Below are 22,683 nucleotides of genomic sequence, written 5' to 3' on the forward strand. Positions count from 1 at the left end.
GGAAGCTCCATACAGTCATTACTTGCTAAACTACAGCAGAAGAGAGAAATCTGGCTGTGCTCTGATTAATTTGGGCACTGAGTAATTCTACTGTAGTAGGATGGCTAGGGATCATGCACTATTTTGCATAAAATTCAACCAAACACCAACGGCACATAAAGCTTCACAGTTGGCACTACTTTCAGTTTCCATTTGCCACAGGCAATGTTTGTAACAGAGTAGGTACATCATCTTAGTGTGTAGTGAAGTCTGCAGTAGCATAAAAAACTCTCAAAGACACCCTTTATGTCATTACTGCACCGAGTTTTATAAGCTTAGAACCATGAAGATAATTTCTTTAACTAAGTATTTTTGTACATCAAGTGTTCCGTCTATGTTAGGAGAAAAAGGAGATGCTGAGAGGAACGGCTCATTTATTAGTATAATATTCAAACAATAATCAGCTACTACCAAAATACCAAGATATAAAGGTAGGTGAGATAAAAATGTTATCACCTTACAAAAGATTTATTAAATTACAAGTATTTGACAGATTTTCTCACTTCTACTTCAGATACATCTAACTGGACACCAGACACTACCTAACTACATAAATAATATAAGCATGTGCATAAGCCAGTTATCAATAGAGTCACAAAAGCCAAACCACTCCTATTCCTCAGTCAGGATGATAAGTGTGTGTGTGTGTGTGTGTGTGTGTGTGTGTGTGTGTGTGTGTGTGGAGGGGAGGGGAGGGAAGGGCACATATGATCACTGCAGTTATTTATTTATGATGCATTTGATGGACCCATTTGCTGAAACAATGGCTAAAGCTTTTGTTGCCTGTTTAATTACCCAAACTTACCATGCCCAGAACAGCTTTCGAGAGGTGGAATCACCACAGCTTTCAAACAAATTGTATGATGTTTATGGAGAGAATAGTGGGTTTTTTATATTAAAAAATAAGAAAAAGGAGGGAGGAGGGAGCAGATTCCATTTTACTAAATTTCCGAAAAGCATTTGACACAGTGCCCCTGCTATAGCCTGATAAAGGTACAAGCATACAGAAAAGGTATCCAGATATGTGAATGCCTCTTAACACTTTTTAAGTAACAGAATGCAGTATGTTGTCCTCAGCTGCAAGTATTCCTGGAGTGCCCCAGGGAAGTGTGATAGGACTGCTATTTTTTCTACATATACAAGGGTTGGAACTTAAATAGTGGCAACTAATTATTCACAACCAATACAAAAGAGTTACATGTTTGCACCTGTTACCGTCCTTCAAAGTAGTCACCACCATTCTGTAGAAACCGTTGCCAGCAATGTGGAAGTCATAGTATACCATTAGCAGAGCCTGTTCTGTTGATAGTGTGAATGGAACGGTCTACTGCCTGTCAAATCGCCAGAACAGTTCTGAAGCGAATGCCATGAAGTGGTTCTTTCATCTTCAGAATCAAATCAAAGTCACAAGGACTTAAGTCCGGGGAGTATGGTGGATGGTACAGTACTTCCCAGCCCCATCAACCGAACAAGCAGCCACAATTTGTGTTGTATGCGCCCTTGCATTGTCACGCAAAATGATGGGTGGGTAGTGCAGAAAGAGTCGTTGCTTCTTTCAGAAAGCCGGTTGCGGGTGATGCTCCAAAAGCGAACAGTTAACACTGTGCATTGAGGGTCTGCCGTCGAGGAAAGTAATGCGTTCGGATAATACCGTCACAGTCATAAACGAGAATCACCATAACTTTAGACCGCTCTATTCAAACAATCAACAGAACAAACTCTGCTAACAATACACTATGCCTTCCACATCGCTGTCAACGGGTTCTACACAACGCTGGTGACTACTTTGAAGGACAGTAACAGGTGCAAGCACGTAACTCTTTTGTATCGGTAGTGAATAAATAGTTGCCACTATTTAAGTTCCAACCCTTGTATAAATGATATGGTCGACAGGGTGAGCAGCAATCTGGAACTGTTTGCTGATGATGCTGTGGTTGCACGAAAGTGTAGTCATTGAGTGACTGTAGGATGATAAAAGGTGACTTACACAAAATTTCTAGTTGGTGTGATGAATGGCAAGCAGTCTGCTCTAAAGGTAGAAAAATGTAAGTTAATGCCGATCAGTAGGAAAAACAATCCTGTAATATTTGAATACAGCATTAATAGTCTGCTACTTCACACCGTCGTATCAATTAAATATCTAGGCATAACGCTGCAAAGAGATCTGAAGTGCAATGAGCATGCAAGGACTGTAGTAGGTAAGGCGAATAGTCAACTTCGGTTTATTCGCAGATTTTTAGGAAAGTGTAAGGGAGACTGCACAGTAACCCATACACTTGTGTTTGGGATGCGCACCTAGTAAGATCAAAGAAAGACATTGACACAATTAAGAGGTGCCACATTTGTTTCCGGTAGATTGAAACAACATTATGGAGATGCTTTGAAAACTTAAATGGGAATCCCTGGAGGGAAGGGGACATTCTTTTCACTGAGCACTAATAAGAAAACTTAGAGAAATGGCACTTGAAGTTGACTGTAGAAAGATTCTACTCCCACCTCCGTACATTTTGAGGAAGAACCACAAAGATAAGAGAAATTAGAGCTCGTACACAGGCATTTGGAAGGCTGTTTTTTCCTCACTCTGTATTCAAGTGGAACAGAAAAGAAAATGATTAGTAGGGGAACAGGGTGCCCTCTGCATCCACCATACGGTGATTTGCAGAGTATGTACGTAGATGCAGATGTAGATTTATGTTACATAGTGTATTCAAGTCATGAAATGGAACATACCCATAACATCTACTTCATTGTTATCCTCGTCCTGTTGATTCTCAGCATCTATATCAGGACCTTCGTTACCATCATCATAGCCAGACAGCTCCTGCAAACAAGAAAAATTAAAAACTATATTTGTAGCTTTGTTAGTCTCACTTACCTTTACTGATATTGAAATAACAAATTAAGAAAAAGATGCATGATCACGAGCTATCAGACAAATAGTGTGTTGAGCACCTTTCATATTCTTACCGGATCATCTCTTTCATAGCCCTCCATAATGAAGCCGACACCATTGTCAGCTTCCTCATCAAATTCAGGACCATCATCTGGTTCCTCTATTTCCTGCATAAAAACAGACCCTATCAGATTTATGCAAACAGTATGTAGGTTTTTCACTACGTCATACATGTATTTATGTTGCCAGTTTATCCACCCTTTCTTAATATAACAACAAAGTTGAGTTGACTCAATAGGCTGCTCAATTCTAATACCGATGTTATAAAGTCAAATAAAATGTGTTTCAAGCTGTTTTCACTTGAGAGTATATTTTCTCAAACTGCTTGAGAGAGTGTACTTAGACCTACAAACAATCAGCAAATTCAAAGCTAGACAAGTCTCTGAACTGTTGCATGTTTATGTGCCACACATCCATCACCTGTGAGTGAGTGGCTGTCTTTGATAATACAGGGTGATTCAAAAAGAATACCACAACTTTAAAAATGTGTATTTAATGAAAGAAACATAATATAACCTTCTGTTATACATCATTACAAAGAGTATTTAAAAAGGTTTTTTTCACTCAACAACAAGTTCAGAGATGTTCAATATGGCCCCCTCCAGACACACGAGCAATATCAACCCGATACTCCAACTCGTTCCACACTCTCTGTAGCATATCAGGCGTAACAGTTTGGATAGCTGCTGTTATTTCTCGTTTCAAATCATCAATGGTGGCTGGGAGAGGTGGCCGAAACACCATATCCTTAACATACCCCCATAAGAAAAAATCGCAGGGGGTAAGATCAGGGCTTCTTGGAGGCCAGTGATGAAGTGCTCTGTCACGGGCTGCCTGGCGGCCGATCCATCGCCTTGGGTAGTTGACGTTCAGGTAGTTACGGACAGATAAGTGCCAATGTGGTGGCGGTCCATCCTGCTGAAATATGAATTGTTGTGCTTCTTGTTCGAGCTGAGGGAACAGCCAATTCTCTAACATCTCCAGATACTGTAGTCCAGTTACAGTAGCACCTTCGAAGAAAAAGGGACCAAAAACTTTATTGGCTGAAATGGCACAGAAAACGTTCACCTTAGGCGAGTCACGTTCGTACTGAGTTGTTTCCCGCGGATTCTCAGTGCCCCATATACAGACATTGTGACGGTTGACGGCTCTGAGCACTATGGGACTTAACATCTATGGTCATCAGTCCCCTAGAACTTAGAACTACATAAACCTAACTAACCTAAGGACATCACACACATCCATGCCCGAGGCAGGATTCGAACCTGCGACTGTAGCAGTCGCACAGTTCCGGACTGAGCACCTAGAACCGCTAGACCACCGCGGCCGGCTGTGACGGTTGACTTTCCCGTTAGTGTGGAAAGTTGCTTCATCACTAAACACAATCTTTGAAACGAAAGATTCATCTGTTTCCATTTGAGCTAGGATAAAATCACAGAAATCGATTCTTTTAATCTTATCAGCTGCAGACAGTGCTTGAACCAATTTCAGACGATAAGGTTTCATAACTAACCTTTTTCGCAGGACTCTCCATACAGTTGATTGTGGAATTTGCAGCTCTCTGCTAGCTCTGCGAGTCGATTTTCCTGGGCTGCGAACAAATGCTTGCTGGATGTGTGCTACATTTTCATCACTCGTTCTCAGCCGTCCAGAACTTTTCCCTTTGCACAAACACCCATTCTCTGTAAACTGTTTATACCAACGTTTAATACACCACCTATCAGGAGGTTTAACACCATACTTCGTTCGAAATGCACGCTGAACAACTGTCGTCGATTCACTTCTGCCATACTCAATAACACAAAAAGCTTTCTGTTGAGCGGTCGCCATCTTAGCATCGACTGACGCTGACGCCTAGTCAACAGCGCCTCAAGCGAACAAATGTACAACTAAATGAAACTTTATAGCTCCCTTAATTCGCCGACAGATAGTGCTTAGCTCTGCCTTTTGTCGTTGCAGAGTTTTAAATTCCTAAAGTTGTGGTATTCTTTTTGAATCACCTTGTATTGTTTGGTTTCAGTTGATATTTTAGCACACATTTAATTAGATGTGTGGTAGAAGCATGTTAGTGAAACTAAAATTACATTTACAGTCAAATGGGATGAGTTGTATGACTTACATAGGAAGAAATTGGTCTTTCATTTTGATCTAATTTCTCATCTGTGTTAGTATTACTAATTTCCTAATTTGATGCAGCGTGATGGAGAAAAAATTTTTAATGCCTTAGTTAAGTAAACCCTGTTATGGTTGTAACACAAAAAATTATAATTATATAACTGAATTTACATTATACAAGTAAACATAGGTTAATTACTGTAAGAATATTAAATGACATTTATTGTACTGTGTTCTGTGGTTAACAGGGTTCCAGTCAGTTCTAATATATGACAATGAGACAAACTGTGCAACAATGATAAGCAAAAATAGAATTTCCCAATTGAAAGAAATCTGTTGGTAATAATGAAATGTAGATGTAGAATGAATGCTGTGTATGATGAAAGAAAGGAACCGCTGATTTCTTGACAACCATTAAGAGTGTGCTATACAATTATATAGCCATACAGACTGACAGAGAATGGCTGAGCAAAATTCTTCCCTTGATAACTCATGAAAACAATGGTCACTTTGTATATAAACTGGAAAAGAAGTACATTTTAGCAAATAAAGATATTTTTAATTTTATTTTCTTCATTAATAGCCTTTCAAAGTAGAAAAACAGTATATTAATGACAGCCATTTCTTGTGCTTAATGCATATCTTGACTCTTCTCAAACCTTTGAAAGGTCTCGACATTTCAGGGGTTACAGAATACGATATACAAATGATTAAATGAAATTGATATCAAAAGCAGACATGAAAGGATAACAAATGTGGAAGCTAAATTCATGCAAACTGCACAGTGAACAGTAGCTGCCAGTGGCAATGTGAGTGGAATTAGGGGCAGGGTGTGGATCTGAAGGGATTACAACACTGGACTGTGTGTTAGCAACTTGAAGTGCTGAAAGACGAGGGGGATTACAAGTAGCTATGGGAAGATAGTTCACTCTTCTAACACCGCAGCACACCTGCAATACTTTTTGAGAGAGATAAGTCACTAGACACAATGACACAAACATTTAACTAAATGTGACAGTCATCTGTATGACACTTAATTACAATTATACAAATCTCTTAAACGAAACATTTTTTACTGGTTTATTTAATGAGATCATGATAGATATTACATGAGAAGAAGGTATATTAGAGCAGCATCCTTTTTACACTGAGGCCAGTGTGAATGGGACACTATCACCAACAGAACAAGGATTGATAATTAACTTTAATGCATCTTTTTTGAAGGAACTATATCACATAAACCTATTCTTCATGACACCTGGAACTGGTATGGCATCAGAGAAGGAAGATTTGTGTAGGAAAAAAGAAATCACTTTCGAGATGAATGCAGACAATGAAATTATATGATGTTCTTAAACAAATGGATGATGTTTGTAAGAGTACAAGGTGATACAGTGGTAAATATGAACTCCATACAAATATCTTACAAAAATGCAGCTCTTTCATATAGTCACCTGTCTCTGTAACTATATTGTATTACTGCCCTGTACTGTGTCACTATATCAAACCTCTATTGTAACACTTTTACTATTACTATTGAATATCAAAGTATCAAATATGGTTGCACAAAACAATTAAATCACATTAATACAATAATTTTTTCTGAATTCAAGTAGAGTAAAGAGACAAGGAAAAAAATTCCTGGATTTTTCCTGGATATCCCGATTAAAAAATATGATTTTTTCCCAGGCAAAAATACACTTTTTCCGTGCTAAGTGACAGTCAGTTTTCCGTAAATTTTCCCTCAGAACTGTAAAACTTATCAATCCTTTGAATGGTTAATGTTTTATACACTCGTGTAGAGCTTCCTGGGGGGGAAAAAAAAAAGAAAAGAAAAGAAAAGACAGGGGGGGAGAGAAATTTTGGTAAGACTTTTAATGAAAAAAAAGGAGAGAAGTTTCGGAAAGACCTTTGATTTGCAGCAACATATATGGTGTATATTTTCATATTATGAAAGTATAAATTCAAATTACACCAAACACAATGCGTTAGTTTCTGGAGCATTGAAACCGAGATTGCGACATCCTTTTATAATCCAATCATATCTCACGCCATGTGATCTTGCCAGCCAATGACAGCAGATATTCAGAACATAGAACAGTGTTATAGTCAACCAATAGCAAGATTACTGGTTACGTAGCGCGAACACTTGAAGAAGAAAAGTTAATGGTTTACATTAATATACACAGTACAGCTAAAAGAAATGCTAAGCTTCCACATATAATATTGGTCTCTCAGATTAACAAGCTACAACAGAAGCTAAGCCTTCACATGTAACATTGACCTTTTTTTGCGTGTGTAATATTTTAAGATACATAACACAAATGTGCCAGTAAATTTAAAATTATGACATAAATGTCTGGTCTTCTGGGCTCGAAATTCTTTTAAGTGGCTGGTCCTCAAAGTGTTCAGTTTTAAACGCTCTGTGATTTAGAAATTCATCCTACTTTCTCACACGTAACATAATTCATCTTGCGAAAAAAGAAACTTATTTTGAAAGTAATGCTTTTCGAACCACCAATCGCAATACTATCCGGAGACTGTTAGAAATAGGTCTGATTTAGCAACTGCCAGAAAATAAGCATTATTCCGCATGCGCAGCTGCAGTGGTGTAGGAAGTCCGCATGTTCCTACGTATAAACCACTAAGAGAGCTTACATTACACCATAAAAGAAACTGGGCATTAGAGGATACTCCCAAGAGCATCAGAATTACGTAAACCATACTAAAATGCATAATTCAGCTTTAAGTGCACAATGGTTTTTTCCCCGATTCACAATGAAGCAGGTCCCATCTGATATTAGCTATTCAGTGTGGTTTTTGGGACATAATTTTCTTGGAGTACCAGTACAGTAAGATCTCATTTTTTGTTCTTTATTATGGCATAATGCCATACATGGCAGAAGATGATAACATGCACTTTGAATTCAGTGAACAGTAGGAACTAGCCAATACTGTAGAATGAAACACTTTGTTTCAAATAAAATGATTGCCTTAATACAGCCAAATTTCTTTACAAACTAGCAAAAATAACTTCACTGTTCTGCAAGGCGATTAATGCTAATAACTTAGAAATTCAATAAAATCAGAAAACTGAAACTAATAATATACTTTTGCCCTCAGAAATTATGTGAATGTATTTTAATTCATTTGATAGTTCCTGGCCACAGAAATCCGTTTTGTCGGGAGCCGTAAACGAAGAGAAGCAGCGAAATCACTTAACGCAAACACGGGTCACGTGGAGACTAACCACTTCCCCACTAAAACTCGCACAACTCTGTACATGTGCGAATCTGGCAGCTAGAGTGCGCGAGAAAAATTTTTCTCGTTTGCATCCAGCTGCTTGCTGCTACTGCCGATACAGCTAACAGCCACACTTCATGTAGCGGGAAGCGGGAGAAGGTACTGCTCATATGAGAGTCAGCTGCGCATGCGCATGAGCCCGCTGGCAACTGGTCAAACGAATCTAATGTGAACAGTTGAGAGGTCAAGCTCATAGCAAGCAGTTTATTGTTATGAAGAATTACATACCATCTCGTGCCACTGTGCATCACCTCAATACCTGGCCATGTGCACATGCCATTCCAGCTTCAGTTTTATTACAATAACACTAAGTCAGCCACAGAATCACTTCTGTATGGATCTGTTGACAGTATATCTTTGTGAAGTGTAAATGAATGCAAAGTTTCAAACAATAGGGAAAACTGCTAATTAGCTTTTGAAATTGTACCAGCTTATTTTAGTGAACTGTTCATTTGATTTTAACAACACAAAAAAATTACAACTACAAATGATAATTTTGAGAAAAAGCCGCACTATATCATGACTAGTTGTTCAAAGAATTATTGCAATTAAATTAAAAACTGATTTAATTAAAAATGTACAAATTTAGCAAATAATTTAGGCAAAAATCACATGTGAGTTTCTACAAGCAACAATTATATACACTATTCAGAAGCAACACTAAAACTGTTTTAAAATTTATCATCCGTTGTTGTTAATGTATTTATAGCTCAGAAAATAGTTAAGTAGTTTGCTTACAGTGCGCATTTCAAGATGTAGCAGCACACTTTTTGTCAGCTGATATTTTTACAGTTTTCATAAAGGCCTAACTTTACAACAATGTCTCAAATTGCTTGCTTCATCCAATATTTGGTAATTAATCACTTTCAGCAAAAATATGCTCAGACAAATTCCTTGAAGGTGAACCAAAATATCTCTCTCTCTCTCTCTCTCTCTCTCTCTCTCTCTCTCACACACACACACACACACACACACACACACACACACACACACACACACACACTATTTCAGAAGTGATGATCAATAATTCACACATGGAAAGTACATGCCAAAAGCAGCTAAAAAGCTCCAACAAACATGGATCCGCAAATCAACCATTGCCGAGGTATCACATTAATCCAAATTGGGAACTATCTATAGGTGGCTTGTTCATAACACACTTCTGAGAAAATGGTGGTTCGCTGTCTTGGTTGGATTGTATGTGTAGCAACCAATACCTAAGAGCATTAAAATGACAACATACCATTAATGCGAAATGGTATACTTCTATATTGCTTCTGCAACCCATCATTGAGATAAGAAAAAACAACTAAAAACTTTCTATATCTACATCTACATACCACAAGCCATTGTATGGAGCATGGTGGAAGCTACCCTGTACCACCACCAGTCATTTCCTTTGCTTCATACAATTGATTATTTGATAAAAGAAAAGTATATAATTAATGCCTCAGTGCCCAAATTCATATGATTTATTCCCTAAAAACTTTTTTGTTCTTTACAGCAAACAAAAAATGTGTAGACAGCAACTTTCATCATCTCAAGTTGAATCCTTCCACAACAATGTTTTCATGTACCAACATCAGAGTGGAAAAAATTTCCAGGATTTGTTCTAAAACTGAAGTGTATAAATTTATATGTAAACAAAATAATTTCGAAAAACAATAAAATGATTTATACTAAAAAATCTTATTCTTTTACAGATTCTGTACAGACTTAAAAGGCAACTCTCATACCTCTGTGTTTGCTAACTCAGAATGAAGGACCGAAACTTGCAGCACCTGTAAAGCTGCAAAGATATGCTCAATTTCCACATGTCAATAAGTCATTTGTAGATTTCACTGAATCACTAACAACTCTTCCCAGTTATGCTTCGTTTATTTGCATAAAGTGCTCAATATAGGTGTTATTAGCACTGATTGGAGAATTCATATAAATGGTATTCACACCCTCCAATGTGCACACGTGTCACAGTAAGATTTCACAAGATGCTGTTAACACCTTGCTCACAAAAAAGCTTCGTACTGTCTTGATGCAACCCTTTGTATTGGGAGTTGTGCAGAACACAAGCTACACATTTATTTTCTTATGGCATTTACTTCAATTAAAGTACAGATATGTTCATAGAACTGAAGGCTCCATGCAATATGGGAATTCAATGGCTGAGTTCATCACGTAATGGACCTTATATTATGCTTAAATACTGTCATTAGCACTGAGCAATAAATTTACAAATTAGGAGTACACAACATCATGCCTCATTGTGAACAAATAGTTCTTATCACCAAATGTCAAACAAACTTACAAGAGTGTTTCATCATGCAACAGAATCCTTTCTCAAGCAAATATTACAACTGAGAGGAGTAATATATACGGTATGATCATGTTGGCAGTGCAACATCTTCACCAACACAATTCATTTCTCTGTACAAGGCTTACATTGTTAGGCAAATAACAGCTAAGAAATTGTTGAGTCTGTTACAGTGTTACACATAAAGACAGAGCTAGCATCCAGTAAAAAAATTTAACTATTAATCTGATATGACCAATAAACTCCGAAATAACTTACATCAGAAGAGCTTCACCAGTTATCAAAGTAGTCTCATGAAAAAGTTACACCTTCAGGTCAAGTTAAATCCCATTCTCCTAATTAAGAACTGCTATTACTATTACTTGACTGAAAGTGAATAGCGTAAGAGAGTTTTTACAGCTCAATGTTTAACGACACAAAACTAACCCCTTCATCAGCCATTCCTTCTTCGTCTTCTACATCTCCCCCTGAAATTGCAGTGTCATCTTCATGGTCATGCTGTGAAGATGTGGGAACCTGGTACTCTACCTCAAGACCAGAATCAGATGTCACTTGTTGGAACATGTCCTGGGAGGCTGAGTCAACAGTTCTTGTACGTTTTGCCTGGAGAAAATTAAAGAAAAATACTATAACAAAAATGACACACCAAGAAAATTTAGAACAATAGTAAAGTCATACAAATGAGTCACTGAAAGAATAAAAAGAGGATATAAAAGATGGCAGCTAAGATAAATCACATTCTGGTAATAAATTGATATATTTGGGATTCAAATGAGAATAGAAACTGTATTCCACATCTTTGAATATGTTCCCAAACTGACTGATTTCCAGCTTTCTCATCCAGTTCTAGTAATGACATAGGTGAAAAGGGACAAAGCATTTTAGTTAATTATTTTTTACGACAATTATGATTATTCTATGTCCAAAAAGCTTAACTATGGCAATTTCTCAGCTGTAAGGCAAGTGGTTACTTCTTCTTCTTCCTTTGTTTGCATCTCACCAAAAACTTTCTAGTACCTATTTAGTAATAGATCTGAGGTAAGCCTGTGATACTCCACTACAGTTGTTGGGGTTCCTGACTAATCTTGGTTCACACATAATTTTATTCAAGTATTTGAACATGTCTGTCACACTACTGGTATTTTCTATTGCCTGTCAAGAGTCTTTGACTGTGTGAATCACAGCATTCTCTTAAGTAAATTAGAATACTATGGTGTCACTGGCAGGGCTGCAAAATGGTTCGAGTCTTATCTAACAGGAAACACAGGGTGTCATTGTGAAATACCTGTGGAATAAGCAACCAATCACCATCTGATTGAAAATTATTAAACATGGTGCTCCTCAAGCTTCCATCTTGGGTCTGTTGCTTTTTCTTGTGTACATTAATGACCTCTCATCTGTTACACTGCCAGATGCTAAGTTTGTTTTGTTTGCAAGAGATATAAACATTCCAATAAATAGCAAATCACATATAGATATGGCTGCTAATCAAATTTTCCCTGGCACTAATAACTGGTTCAGAGCTAATCCACTGTCATTAAACTTTGAAAAGACCCATGTATGCAGTTTAGAACCTGAAAGAGATTTCCTTCCAGCATGTGTATATCATCTGAAGACACACAGATAGAAGAGGTTGGCAGTGTCAATTTTCTGGGAATACAACTCGATACTACAACGTAAATTCAGTTGGGAAGGGCATATCACAGAATTGATGAAGGGCCTAAACAAGTCTGTGTTTCCAATGTAAGTGGTATCAGATGTAGGAAATATAAATATAAAAAAGCTTGCATATTTTACTTATTTTCATTCTATTATGTTACATGGGATCACCTTCTGGGGTAACTCATCAAACTGAACAAAAGTTTTAGAGTGCAAAAGTGTGTAAATACAACAATATAGGAAAAGACAGATTGCCTCTTAGTGTAAAGAAGATCTGTTAAGTTGCAGACAAGCACAAGTAAAAGACACTTGCACTAAGCTTTCGGCCACAGCTTTCATCAGCAAAAGAGAAACACACACCATTCCTGTGTGGAGTTTCCACCGTCTGATTTTGCCAAAGGGTTTTTCTTCCGTCCTAAATCCTGTGATGTTTTCCTTTGTTACTCTTCCCTGTAGCATTACTCTTCTCACTGTCCATTCTTTTGGCAGTGTAGTTTCAGCTCTCTGAGACTGCAGATGTGTGTGTAAGTTGCGCTTGCATTAATGTGTGTGTGTATGTGTGTCTACTGCTGACAAAGGCCTTAATGGCTATGATTGTGTGAATCTTTTTATTGTGCCTATTGCGGCTCAGCATTTCCGCTATATGGCAAGTAGCTACTTTCCTTCTCTCGTATTGTCCATTCTTTTTCTTCTTTCCTGTGTTTATTCACTGTCTTCCAAACTGCATCTGCTTCTAAGCCACACTGTATCAACAATTGTTCGCGCACAACACAGGCTTCATCACTGCACAGATTGTTGATGCAGCATCTGTTCTCACAGTTTCTTTCCTTCAATGGTTGTATTTATTCCTTAAAGGGTTTATTAACAATTCTATATTTATATAAGGCGACTAATTTCAAACCTTACAGGTTCATTTTCAAGTGTGGCCTACTGAGTGTGGCCTACTGAGGCTGCAGTGGCTGATCATAGTATTAAACATCAAAGTGGCAACACATTCGTTATAAATTTTTACAGAATGAATACCACAAAATACACGTGCCTCTTACCAAGCCAAAATCAAACAGTTGACACTTTTATGTTTATTATTAGGATCAGGGACAGTCAACACAACCTCATTAGGCCAAGCTTGAAAATGAACCTGTAAAGTTCAGAACTAGTAGTCTAATGCAACAGCTGCACCTGTCGACAAAATCATTAATAAATGTTTTAAGGAATTTAACAATGTTCCCAGTTTCCAGTCAACAAAATGATGAAAATGAAGAGCAGTATTTATTCCTATTGATCACACTTCATTCCTCATCCTGATGTATTTTAGAGTGTTATTTTCCACATCTGCTCGTGCCACATGAACTTGTGATCCTCGATCTAACCCACCCCTCCCCCTCTCTTCCCATATCACAACTCATCCATTCCTTTTCTCCCATATTTATGTACATTTTTAAGGTATTCATGCCTATTTTTTCCTGATTTCATTCGATTTCATGTGTCTTTACATATCTTTTATGCATCTTTTCTCTTATCCAGCTCCTCTGACAACTATCAACACCTATTTTGCCCATTTCTGTGTCATTCCCATTTCCTTTACAGGACTCCTGTCTCAATGGACCCTGCTCCATATTTCTGCACCAGTTCAGAAATGTATCCTTTTCCCTGGCTAAAACCAAGACCCACATCCTATTTCTCAAATGTTGCCTAAACCATGGAATTTCCTGAATGGCCTAACCATAAAAATTCCTTTCTCTAGCTCCCGTCCCCTCCTTTCACAATGGCCTTCACCTTTTCATATTCTGCCAGTCCCTGGTCCTCACAAACCTGGTACTGCAGAAACACATCTCCATGGCATAGGCATCCCAGAATCACGTCTGCTCCCTCTGCAAGATACTACTACTACTACTACTACTACTACTACTACTACTATGCAGTCCCTGCTCCATATATCACATCTCTGAAATTGAGACACTTGCTCTCCAGCACCTGGAGGAGCAATTCCAGGTGTCACCTCCGTAAGTTATCCAACCTCCTAACATCCTACTGCTGCCTCACGGCACCACTATCCAACTCTTAAGCTAACCACGGAGTTCCTCATCGTCCATTTCTCAAGCCCCTAATCCCTGCCTAACTGACCTCTAATGGAAGCACTTCTCTGCCACCAATCCCTCCCACCAAAACCAACCTAATTCCAACACTTAACCCTACCTCTACCAGTTCATACCACCATCCAACCGTGAGCTGCCCACCTCCCCACCTAACCACCCAGTGGTCACCTTCCAAGAATTCCATACCTCCAACTTAGCCTCACCACCCTTCCCCATGCCCCTTCCTCGGAAAAACAACTTTCAGCAGGAGAAAGAATAGCCACACACAACCTCAATTATAAATCTTGACCTAATCATCCTACCTGGAGACAAACATTCCACCACTTTGTTATGAACTGTAGTGACTAACTGGCAGAAGGCCTCCGCCTATTATCTGATTCCTCCACCAACAAACTCTGTCAGAGTGATCCCATCCCAGAAGTCCAACACAACCTCCAGTCACTGCTTAAAAATTTGGGTCCCTCCCAGAACCTCCCCCCGAATTCATTTCCCTCCTCACCCCTATGACACCCGACACCCTCACACACCAACCTTCTACATGCTCCCCAAAATCCACAACCCCAACAATGCTGGATGCCCCATTGTGGCTGATCATTGTGCCCCCATTGAAAGAATTCCAGTCCTCATTGACCAACACCTCCAACCAATTGTCCATAATCTAGCCTCCCACACCAAAGATACCAATCAATTCCTTCACTGACTCTCCATCATCCCACCGCTTTGCTTCCTAGATCCCTACTCGTCACTCTTGGCACCACCTCCCTATACACCAACATCTATCATGCCCATGGTCTTACCGTTATTGAACATTGTCTTTCCCAATGTTCTTCAGACTCCAAACCCGCAACCTCATTGCCCATATACCTTATTAACTTTATCCTAACCAATGAATACTTCTCCTTTTACAGGAAAGTTTAGGAACAAATCCACAGCACAGCCGTATGCACCCACATGGCCCCCTCCTATGCCAACCGGTTTGTAGGCCATCTGGAGGAGACCTTTCTAGTCTCCCAAAATGCCAAATCCTTAGTCTGGTTCAGGTTCACTGATGATATCTTCATGATCTGGACTCAGGCCCAAGACATACCTTCATTCCTTCACAACATTAACACATTCTCTCCCATCCACTTCACCTGGTCCTCCTCAACCTAGACCACCTCTCTGATGGCTCCACCCACACCTCTGTACACATTAAACCCACCAACCTCCAACAGTACCTGTATTTTGACAGCTGTTTCACAACAAAAAGTCCATTCGATATCACCTAGCCACCTGGGGACAGCATATCTGCAGTGACAAGAACTACCTTGTTCATTAAGCTGAGGGTCTCACCAAGGCCTTCACAGACAGGCACTATCCCCCAGACCTAGTCTGCTAACTGATCTCCAGTGCCATTTCCACTCTCACCTCTAATCCTCCCACCAACCCAAGAACCAGCCACAAAGGAGTGTCCCCTTCATCACCCAGTACCACCTAGGACTGGAAAAACTGAACCACATACTTCACCAGGGCTTTGATTACCTATCATCATGAACTGAAATGACGGACATCCTACTTGAGATCTTTCCCACCATTCCTAAAGTGGTGTTCCATTGCCCACCCAACCTCCCCAACATCCTAGTCCATCCCTATTCCACTCCCAATCCACAATGATCACATCCCTGTGATGCAAGATCTGCCCAATCCACCAACCCAGCAATTCTTATTCCAGTCCTGTTATGGGTTTATCCCTCCTCATCAGGGATCTGGCCACCTGTTAAAGCAGCCATGTCATTTACCAGCTCTGCTTTTTACATTGGTGTGACTACCAACCAGCTGTACACCAGAATGAATGGCCACTGCCAAACTGTGGCCATGAGCAAAGTAGACCACCCTGTGGAACAACATGGAGATGAGCATAACAAGCTTGATTTCAATGGCTGCTTCACTACCCAAACCAAACAGATTCTTCCCTCCACCACCAGCTTTTCTGAACTGCACAGATGGGAGTTGTACAATACATTCTACACTCTCGTAATTATCCAGGCCTCTATCTGTGGTAACAAACTGTCCCCACGCCCTTCCACCCAATAGTTCCCACTGCCTAAATCCTATCATCTCCTCCCCATTCTCATCTCCCACCCTCCTGGTTTGCCGCCCTCTGCCAATTCACCTGCCCGTCTTTCCCAGAGGGGAGTTTTGGAAAGATCTCTGATCTGCAGCAACATTTATGCTGCATATTTTCATATAACTATGCAGGGCATATTTTTGTATTCGTAATACGAAAGTATGGATTCATAACAGCACATTAGTTTCTGAAGCATTGAAATTGAGATTGAAATGTGCTTTTGTAAGCCAGTCATAGCTCATGACATGTGATCCCGCCTGCCAATGACGGCAGATATTCAGAGCACAGGACACGTGAAGTAGTCAGCCAATAGCAACATCACTGTTAAGTAGTGAGAACACAAACAAGAAAAGTTAATGGTTTAAATTAATGCATGTAGTGTAGCTACACAAAAAGTTAAGCTCTCACATAAGATATTGGTCTTGAAGATTAATAAGCTACAAGAAAAGCTAAGCTTTTATATGTAATATTGGTCGTTTTTTGCGTGTTACACTTTAAGAAAAATCACACAAATGTGCCACTAAAATTTTAAATAATGACATTTATGTCTGGTTTTCTGGGCTCAAAATTCTTCTAAGTGCAAGTCCTCTATGTGTTAAGTTTTAAATGAGAGTCAAATGCCCTATGATTTAAGAAATTCATTGCACATTCGCATACATAGCATAATTCATCTTATGTAAAAGGAAATTTACTTTGAAACTAATGCTTTTCAAAGTACAAAAGAACCATCTGCCATATTTCCCCGCGACCTGTTGGAAATGGCTTCGTTTCAGCTGTTGCCACAGGGCACCAGAAAACATGTGTTACTGCGCGTGGGCAGTTACGATGATGTGGGAAGCCCGTATGTTTGTACATATATAGTATTAAGAGATCTTACATGATGTCATAAAAGAAATAGGATACTCCAAGAGCATCGGAATTTCGTAAACCATACTAGAATTTGGCTTAAAGTGCAAGTGCATATGTGCAGATTCACAATGAAGTAGGCCCCAACCTGATATAAAGCTTTTCAGTGCTGTTTCGGAATGCAAATTTTCTTGGAATACCAGTACTGTATTATCTCATGTTTGGTTCTTTTTTATGGCATAATGTCATATGTGCCAGAAGATGAATATGTGCAACTGAAATTCAGTGAACAATTGAAACTAGCCAATACTGCAGAATTTAACACTTTATTTCTAATAAATTGACTGCCTCGGAGGAAAGATTAATGAAAGTGACATTTATTTAGCAAACTGACAAAAATAGCTTCACTTCTCTGTAAGATGACTGACTGCCAGAAACATGGTAATAAAACAAAATCAAAAAACACACTAATAACATATGTTAGCCTTCTGTAATTATGTTAATCTATTTTAATTAACTTGATTGCACTCAATCATAGAAATCCGCTTTGCTTTCATTTTATGCAAGAAGTGTAAATGAAGAGGAGACAGCAAAATCACTAAATGTAAACATGGCTTACTTGGAGACTAACCCCCTACCCACTACATCCCAGACCTCTATGCACATGCACAAAGCTGGTAGCTTGAGTATCCCAGGAAAATTTTCCGGGTAGCGTCTGGCTGCTTGTTGCTACTGCTGATACAACTAACAGCCATACTTCAAGTAGCCAGAAGCGAGAGAACTTATTGTAAACAGTTGTGACATCACACTCATTGGCAGCAGTTTCTTGTTTTCCATAGTCTTCATCCTAACGCCTTTGGCACATTTTGCTGTTTATCAGTTCTTACCAGTCAAAATTACAAAAATGTAACTGAAGACTAAAACAATGAAAAATTCCCAGAATTCTAAAAAATACAGAGTTTTTCCCAGTTTTCTCCCAATGAAAAAAATTTCTGGGTTTTTCCCCGATTTCCCAGTAGTCCTGGAGCATATACACCCTGTGTAAATAACATGTCTGTTTTTCTAACCAACAGCTGAATACAAAGTATCAATGCTAAGAATAAGAATGATCTGCAAGAAGACCAAAATTACTTACCTTGGCCCAAAAAGGGGTCCAATATTCAGGTATGCACATTTTCAATAAATTGCCAGGTAGCATTACAAACTTGGTTTCACATAAAGCATAGTTCAAACAAAGTTTGAAATACTTTTTGGTACACAACTCCTCCTATTCAACAGGTGAATAACATAAAAGGTACTGTTAGACCAACTTAAATAAAAACATATTTTAGATTTCGTTCCGACAGCACTTGGTCACAACCGCCATGATTAGGTATTTTGTGTATGATAAATTTATTAAAAGCACATAACTATGTTTTGTTTTGACAATGTATTAATTCTGTCAATATTAGCAAGTACCAGTTTACTGTAATGTATTCACATATCTTGACTATCTCCTGACAAATGCTCAGGGAAGCGAGTATCATATCCTAATTTTTCTTTTTCTTTTCTTTTTTTTTATGTTATAATTCATAACATGGTCCACATCCAAAGAGTCATCTTATTTTTGGGTCTATGAAATTAAAACTGAATTTAATCTAATCTGCTATATCCACTGTTACCCACCAATTTTCCCTTTCAATTTCAAAAGCAATGTTGATCATGATCTCATTCACAGTATAAATCACATTTTCAGAACCATTCAGCTCTTATGTCAAAAAACAGATCTCTTAACTATTTGATTATATAGGGTGTAACAAAAATGTTTGGCACAAACTGCAGGACACATTACTCACACATAGGCGAAGAAAATATGTTGTATGAACGTGGATCTGGAAAAGGTTTGTTTCGGTGTTACAACTCAAGGCAGTTTTATTTACAAAATTTCATTTTCTCCAACTCATTAATCACGGGAAAAAACACACAAACAGAACATACCAGCATACCAGATGCAACTCTTTCTCACAGGAGATGTTCAATATGCCCTTTGTGGGCATTGACACATGAATCAATCTGCCATCGTAGTGAATCTCTGGTGTGCTGATGTATGCCTGAAGTATTGTGTATGGTGTATGGTTTCGCAGCCTTCCATAATACGGGCACAGGCAATTAGTCCACCTCTACTTATCAATGTGTCATCTCTCCTGGTGCATACTTTGAGCACAAGCGCCACTGCCATCAACTAATCCATACATCGAACGGGCATCTGCAATCTCCGCATTTCTGTGCACTGCCATTGCATAAGTCACATCTCTGATTAACTCTATGGAGTAATCCATGTGCTTGCAAAGGCTGTACTGAGCACTGGAACAGCTGATGTTACCTGTTACGTAGCTTGGCAACAGGACATGTAAAACGAAACACTGGCATTGCACAATGTAACCAGACATAACCACGACTGTGGGGTCCCCACGATTCTAATGTTTTGTTCTTATGTGTTCCTTGATTAACGAGTTGGAGAAAATAAGCTGTAACATGGAAACAAAGTGTTTCCCTACCCACCTTCATGTAACATAATTTCTTTGCCTATGTGTGAGGAATGTGTCCAGCAATTTGTGTCATACATTTTTGTTACACTCTGTATAATATCTTTCCCACAAGCCTACTCAAACATTTTGTAAGCTCGTGTGGTCAGTATCTGCACAGCAAATCTAAGTAGTAAAATCTATTTACTGTGAATTGCGAGCTGACCAAATGTTATTTAGGTAACTGTTCACTTATGTTCCTTTGTTGTGATACTGTTGCCAGGTGCATACATGCTGCAGTTTCATCTTTGTGGTGACGATCTCATGTTCCGCCTTCTCCTCAAAGCACACTGTTCCACTGTTGTATTCTACGAGAGAGTAAAAATTCCTCACTTTTTTACTGGCTTGAATCCTAATGTAACACATGAATAATGAACTTAAGAAACTGGTACTATTATGGCATATCATCAAATCACTACTCAAAATGAAACATTGTGGCTATTTAATTTGTTTTACAAATATTCTACCCCATGTGAAAAAACCAACTGTTTCAAGGGAACTGGCCAGTAATCTTGCAAGTGTTCACGTATATTGATATAAAAAGGACATACAAGAGTGTCAAAGTGATAAAAGTGTGTAAATCGGTAAGCAGAAGTGTAAGGAGGGCCTCAAAAACAAGTAAAATTTAATGAATTTACTATAGAAAGCGTCAAAGATTGAAACAGAACTTCCTCAGTGATAATTACTAACCTGTAAGGGTGATGCTTTATCATCATCACTTGCGGCATTGTCAGTATCTTCACGCTGGCGCTTGTGACCAGCCTGTGACGTGCTAACTGTAGCAATAGCTGCACTACTGCTGCTGCTGCTGCTGCTAGCTTGGCTCGATGCTGAGACAGAAGGTGTTTGTTCAGGGCCAGGGGCAGGTGATGTTGCAGTTGCTGGCATTTCGACACGAGGGAGAACCATAGCAACAGCCTGCTGCTGTGAGCCTGTTGGCTGTTGCTGTGCTGACTGTTGCTGGTGGTGTTGTGGCTGTTGCTGCTGCTGTTGCACCTGTTGCTGCTGTTGTGGTTGTGACTGCTGGACCTGTGGTGGAGCTGGTAACAATGTCTGCTGCTGTTGTACTGCTTGCTCTTGTTCCTTCTGCTGCTGCTGTTGCTGATGCTGCTGCTGTGGTTGAGCTGGTTGTTCATTTGATGGCTCCTCCTGAATTTCTGCAGCTTCAGCTTCAGTTGTCTGAAAGTCAAGGACAGATAATTAACTTTGATGTTTTTAATGTCCATTATTTATGTATAAGGAAATTAAAATAAACTATATCTTCCTTTAACATTGTGGCTCTAATTTTGAACAGTAGAAATGCAAAGATGTATTAAGCTATGATTAAAACCAGATCTTCTGTTATGGAATCTCAGTGCTTAAGATAAGAGCAAAATCTCTAACAGACTTGTGGGAAAGGAACAAATACACCACCTTGCAATATTTTTCACCAGCATTAGAAAGCTGACTGTCACGAAACAACTACCGAAAATAGCTGGGATCTTAATGCTGCACATTGTGTACCTATAGTACCAGCTTGCACTGCCAGAGGGCTGTTGTAGGACCTCTTCTGAGGCTTTCCATCAGGCAGTGTGACCCAACACTGACTAGTCTGTTTCTTGACAGTTTTGTAACTGGGGGTACAGTGCAGAAATGACATGAAAAAATGGCTACTTCTTACAAGCAATGTGTGGCTGTCAAATTTTGTTTTTTACTCTGTAAGAATGCAGTGGAAGCTATTCTGATGATGCAAACACCTTATAAAGAACAAAAACTCATGTGTACCAGTGGTTTTCTTAGTTTAAGAAAAAGGGAGAAATGACCACTGAAGATCAGCCCTATTCCAGTCGTCCCTCAACTGCTCGGAGCGAGGACACTATAGGCAAAATATGTGATCTGATCAGTGAAAATTGATGCAGGGCATACGACCAACTCTCAGACTTATCCAGGTTGTCCTGGAGCTTAATTCAACACATTTTGACCATTGGCAGCACAGTTCATGCTGAAACTTCTCACCAGAGATCAAAGGGATAATCGCATTCAAGCCTGTCATGAAATGAAGGATGCATTCTAAGACAATCCAACTTTTTTTTCAACAAAAATAATCCATTGCTATGGATATGATCCAGAAATTAAACAACACTCTACTCAATGGAAGTCAACTGACTCACCTCATCCAAAAAAAGCTCTGCTGATGAAATTGAATGTGAAGACGGAACTGATCTGTTTTTCTGACATCAAAGGAATCATACATCCAGAATTTGTCCCCCAAGACCAGACAGTAAACAAACAATTATATTTGGAAGTTATGGAAAGGTTGTGCAGAAGTTTGGCGCGAAAACATCTGGTTTTGTGGAATTCTGGCAACTGGGTCCTGCATCAAGACAACACTCTTGTAAACATGGTTCTCAATGTTTACAAGTTATTTATAGCTGGAACTGGATATGCCCATGTTATAATCTAACACTAAAAGTGGCAGATAACACGCAAACTTAGAAAGATTATGTCAGTCATGCCCATTCACCTGAGGACTGACCCAAAAAACTGTAAAATGCAGGGCAGAAAAGTGTAAAATACAGGAATCATGGGAAATACAAGCAAAATGAGTGAATTACTCTTACTGTCATTCAATTTATATAATGATAATCACGAGGACAGTGGCTGAATGCTGACTCTCACACACACACACACACACACACACACACACACAC

At 39.0% G+C, this 22,683-nt stretch overlaps 1 protein-coding gene across 2 annotated transcripts in view; it reads right to left on the bottom strand.

The window, feature by feature from the left end:
- LOC126457491 (nucleoprotein TPR) overlaps positions 1–22,683 on the bottom strand; it is a 287,885-nt gene that overhangs the window by 62,971 nt on the left and 202,231 nt on the right. The window contains exons 27-30 of one of the 2 annotated variants that reach the window (XM_050093791.1): positions 20,684–21,172; positions 11,148–11,324; positions 3,007–3,099; positions 2,770–2,860 (exon numbers count right to left, since the gene is read on the bottom strand). In XM_050093791.1, the coding sequence (XP_049949748.1) occupies positions 2,770–2,860; positions 3,007–3,099; positions 11,148–11,324; positions 20,684–21,172 (850 nt within the window). The remainder of the gene's footprint in view (positions 1–2,769; positions 2,861–3,006; positions 3,100–11,147; positions 11,325–20,683; positions 21,173–22,683) is intronic. The other variant, XM_050093792.1, reaches the window with a different exon arrangement.

This window comes from Schistocerca serialis, chromosome 2 (genome assembly GCF_023864345.2).
Source record: "Schistocerca serialis cubense isolate TAMUIC-IGC-003099 chromosome 2, iqSchSeri2.2, whole genome shotgun sequence".
Taxonomy (NCBI): Eukaryota; Metazoa; Arthropoda; class Insecta; order Orthoptera; family Acrididae; genus Schistocerca; species Schistocerca serialis.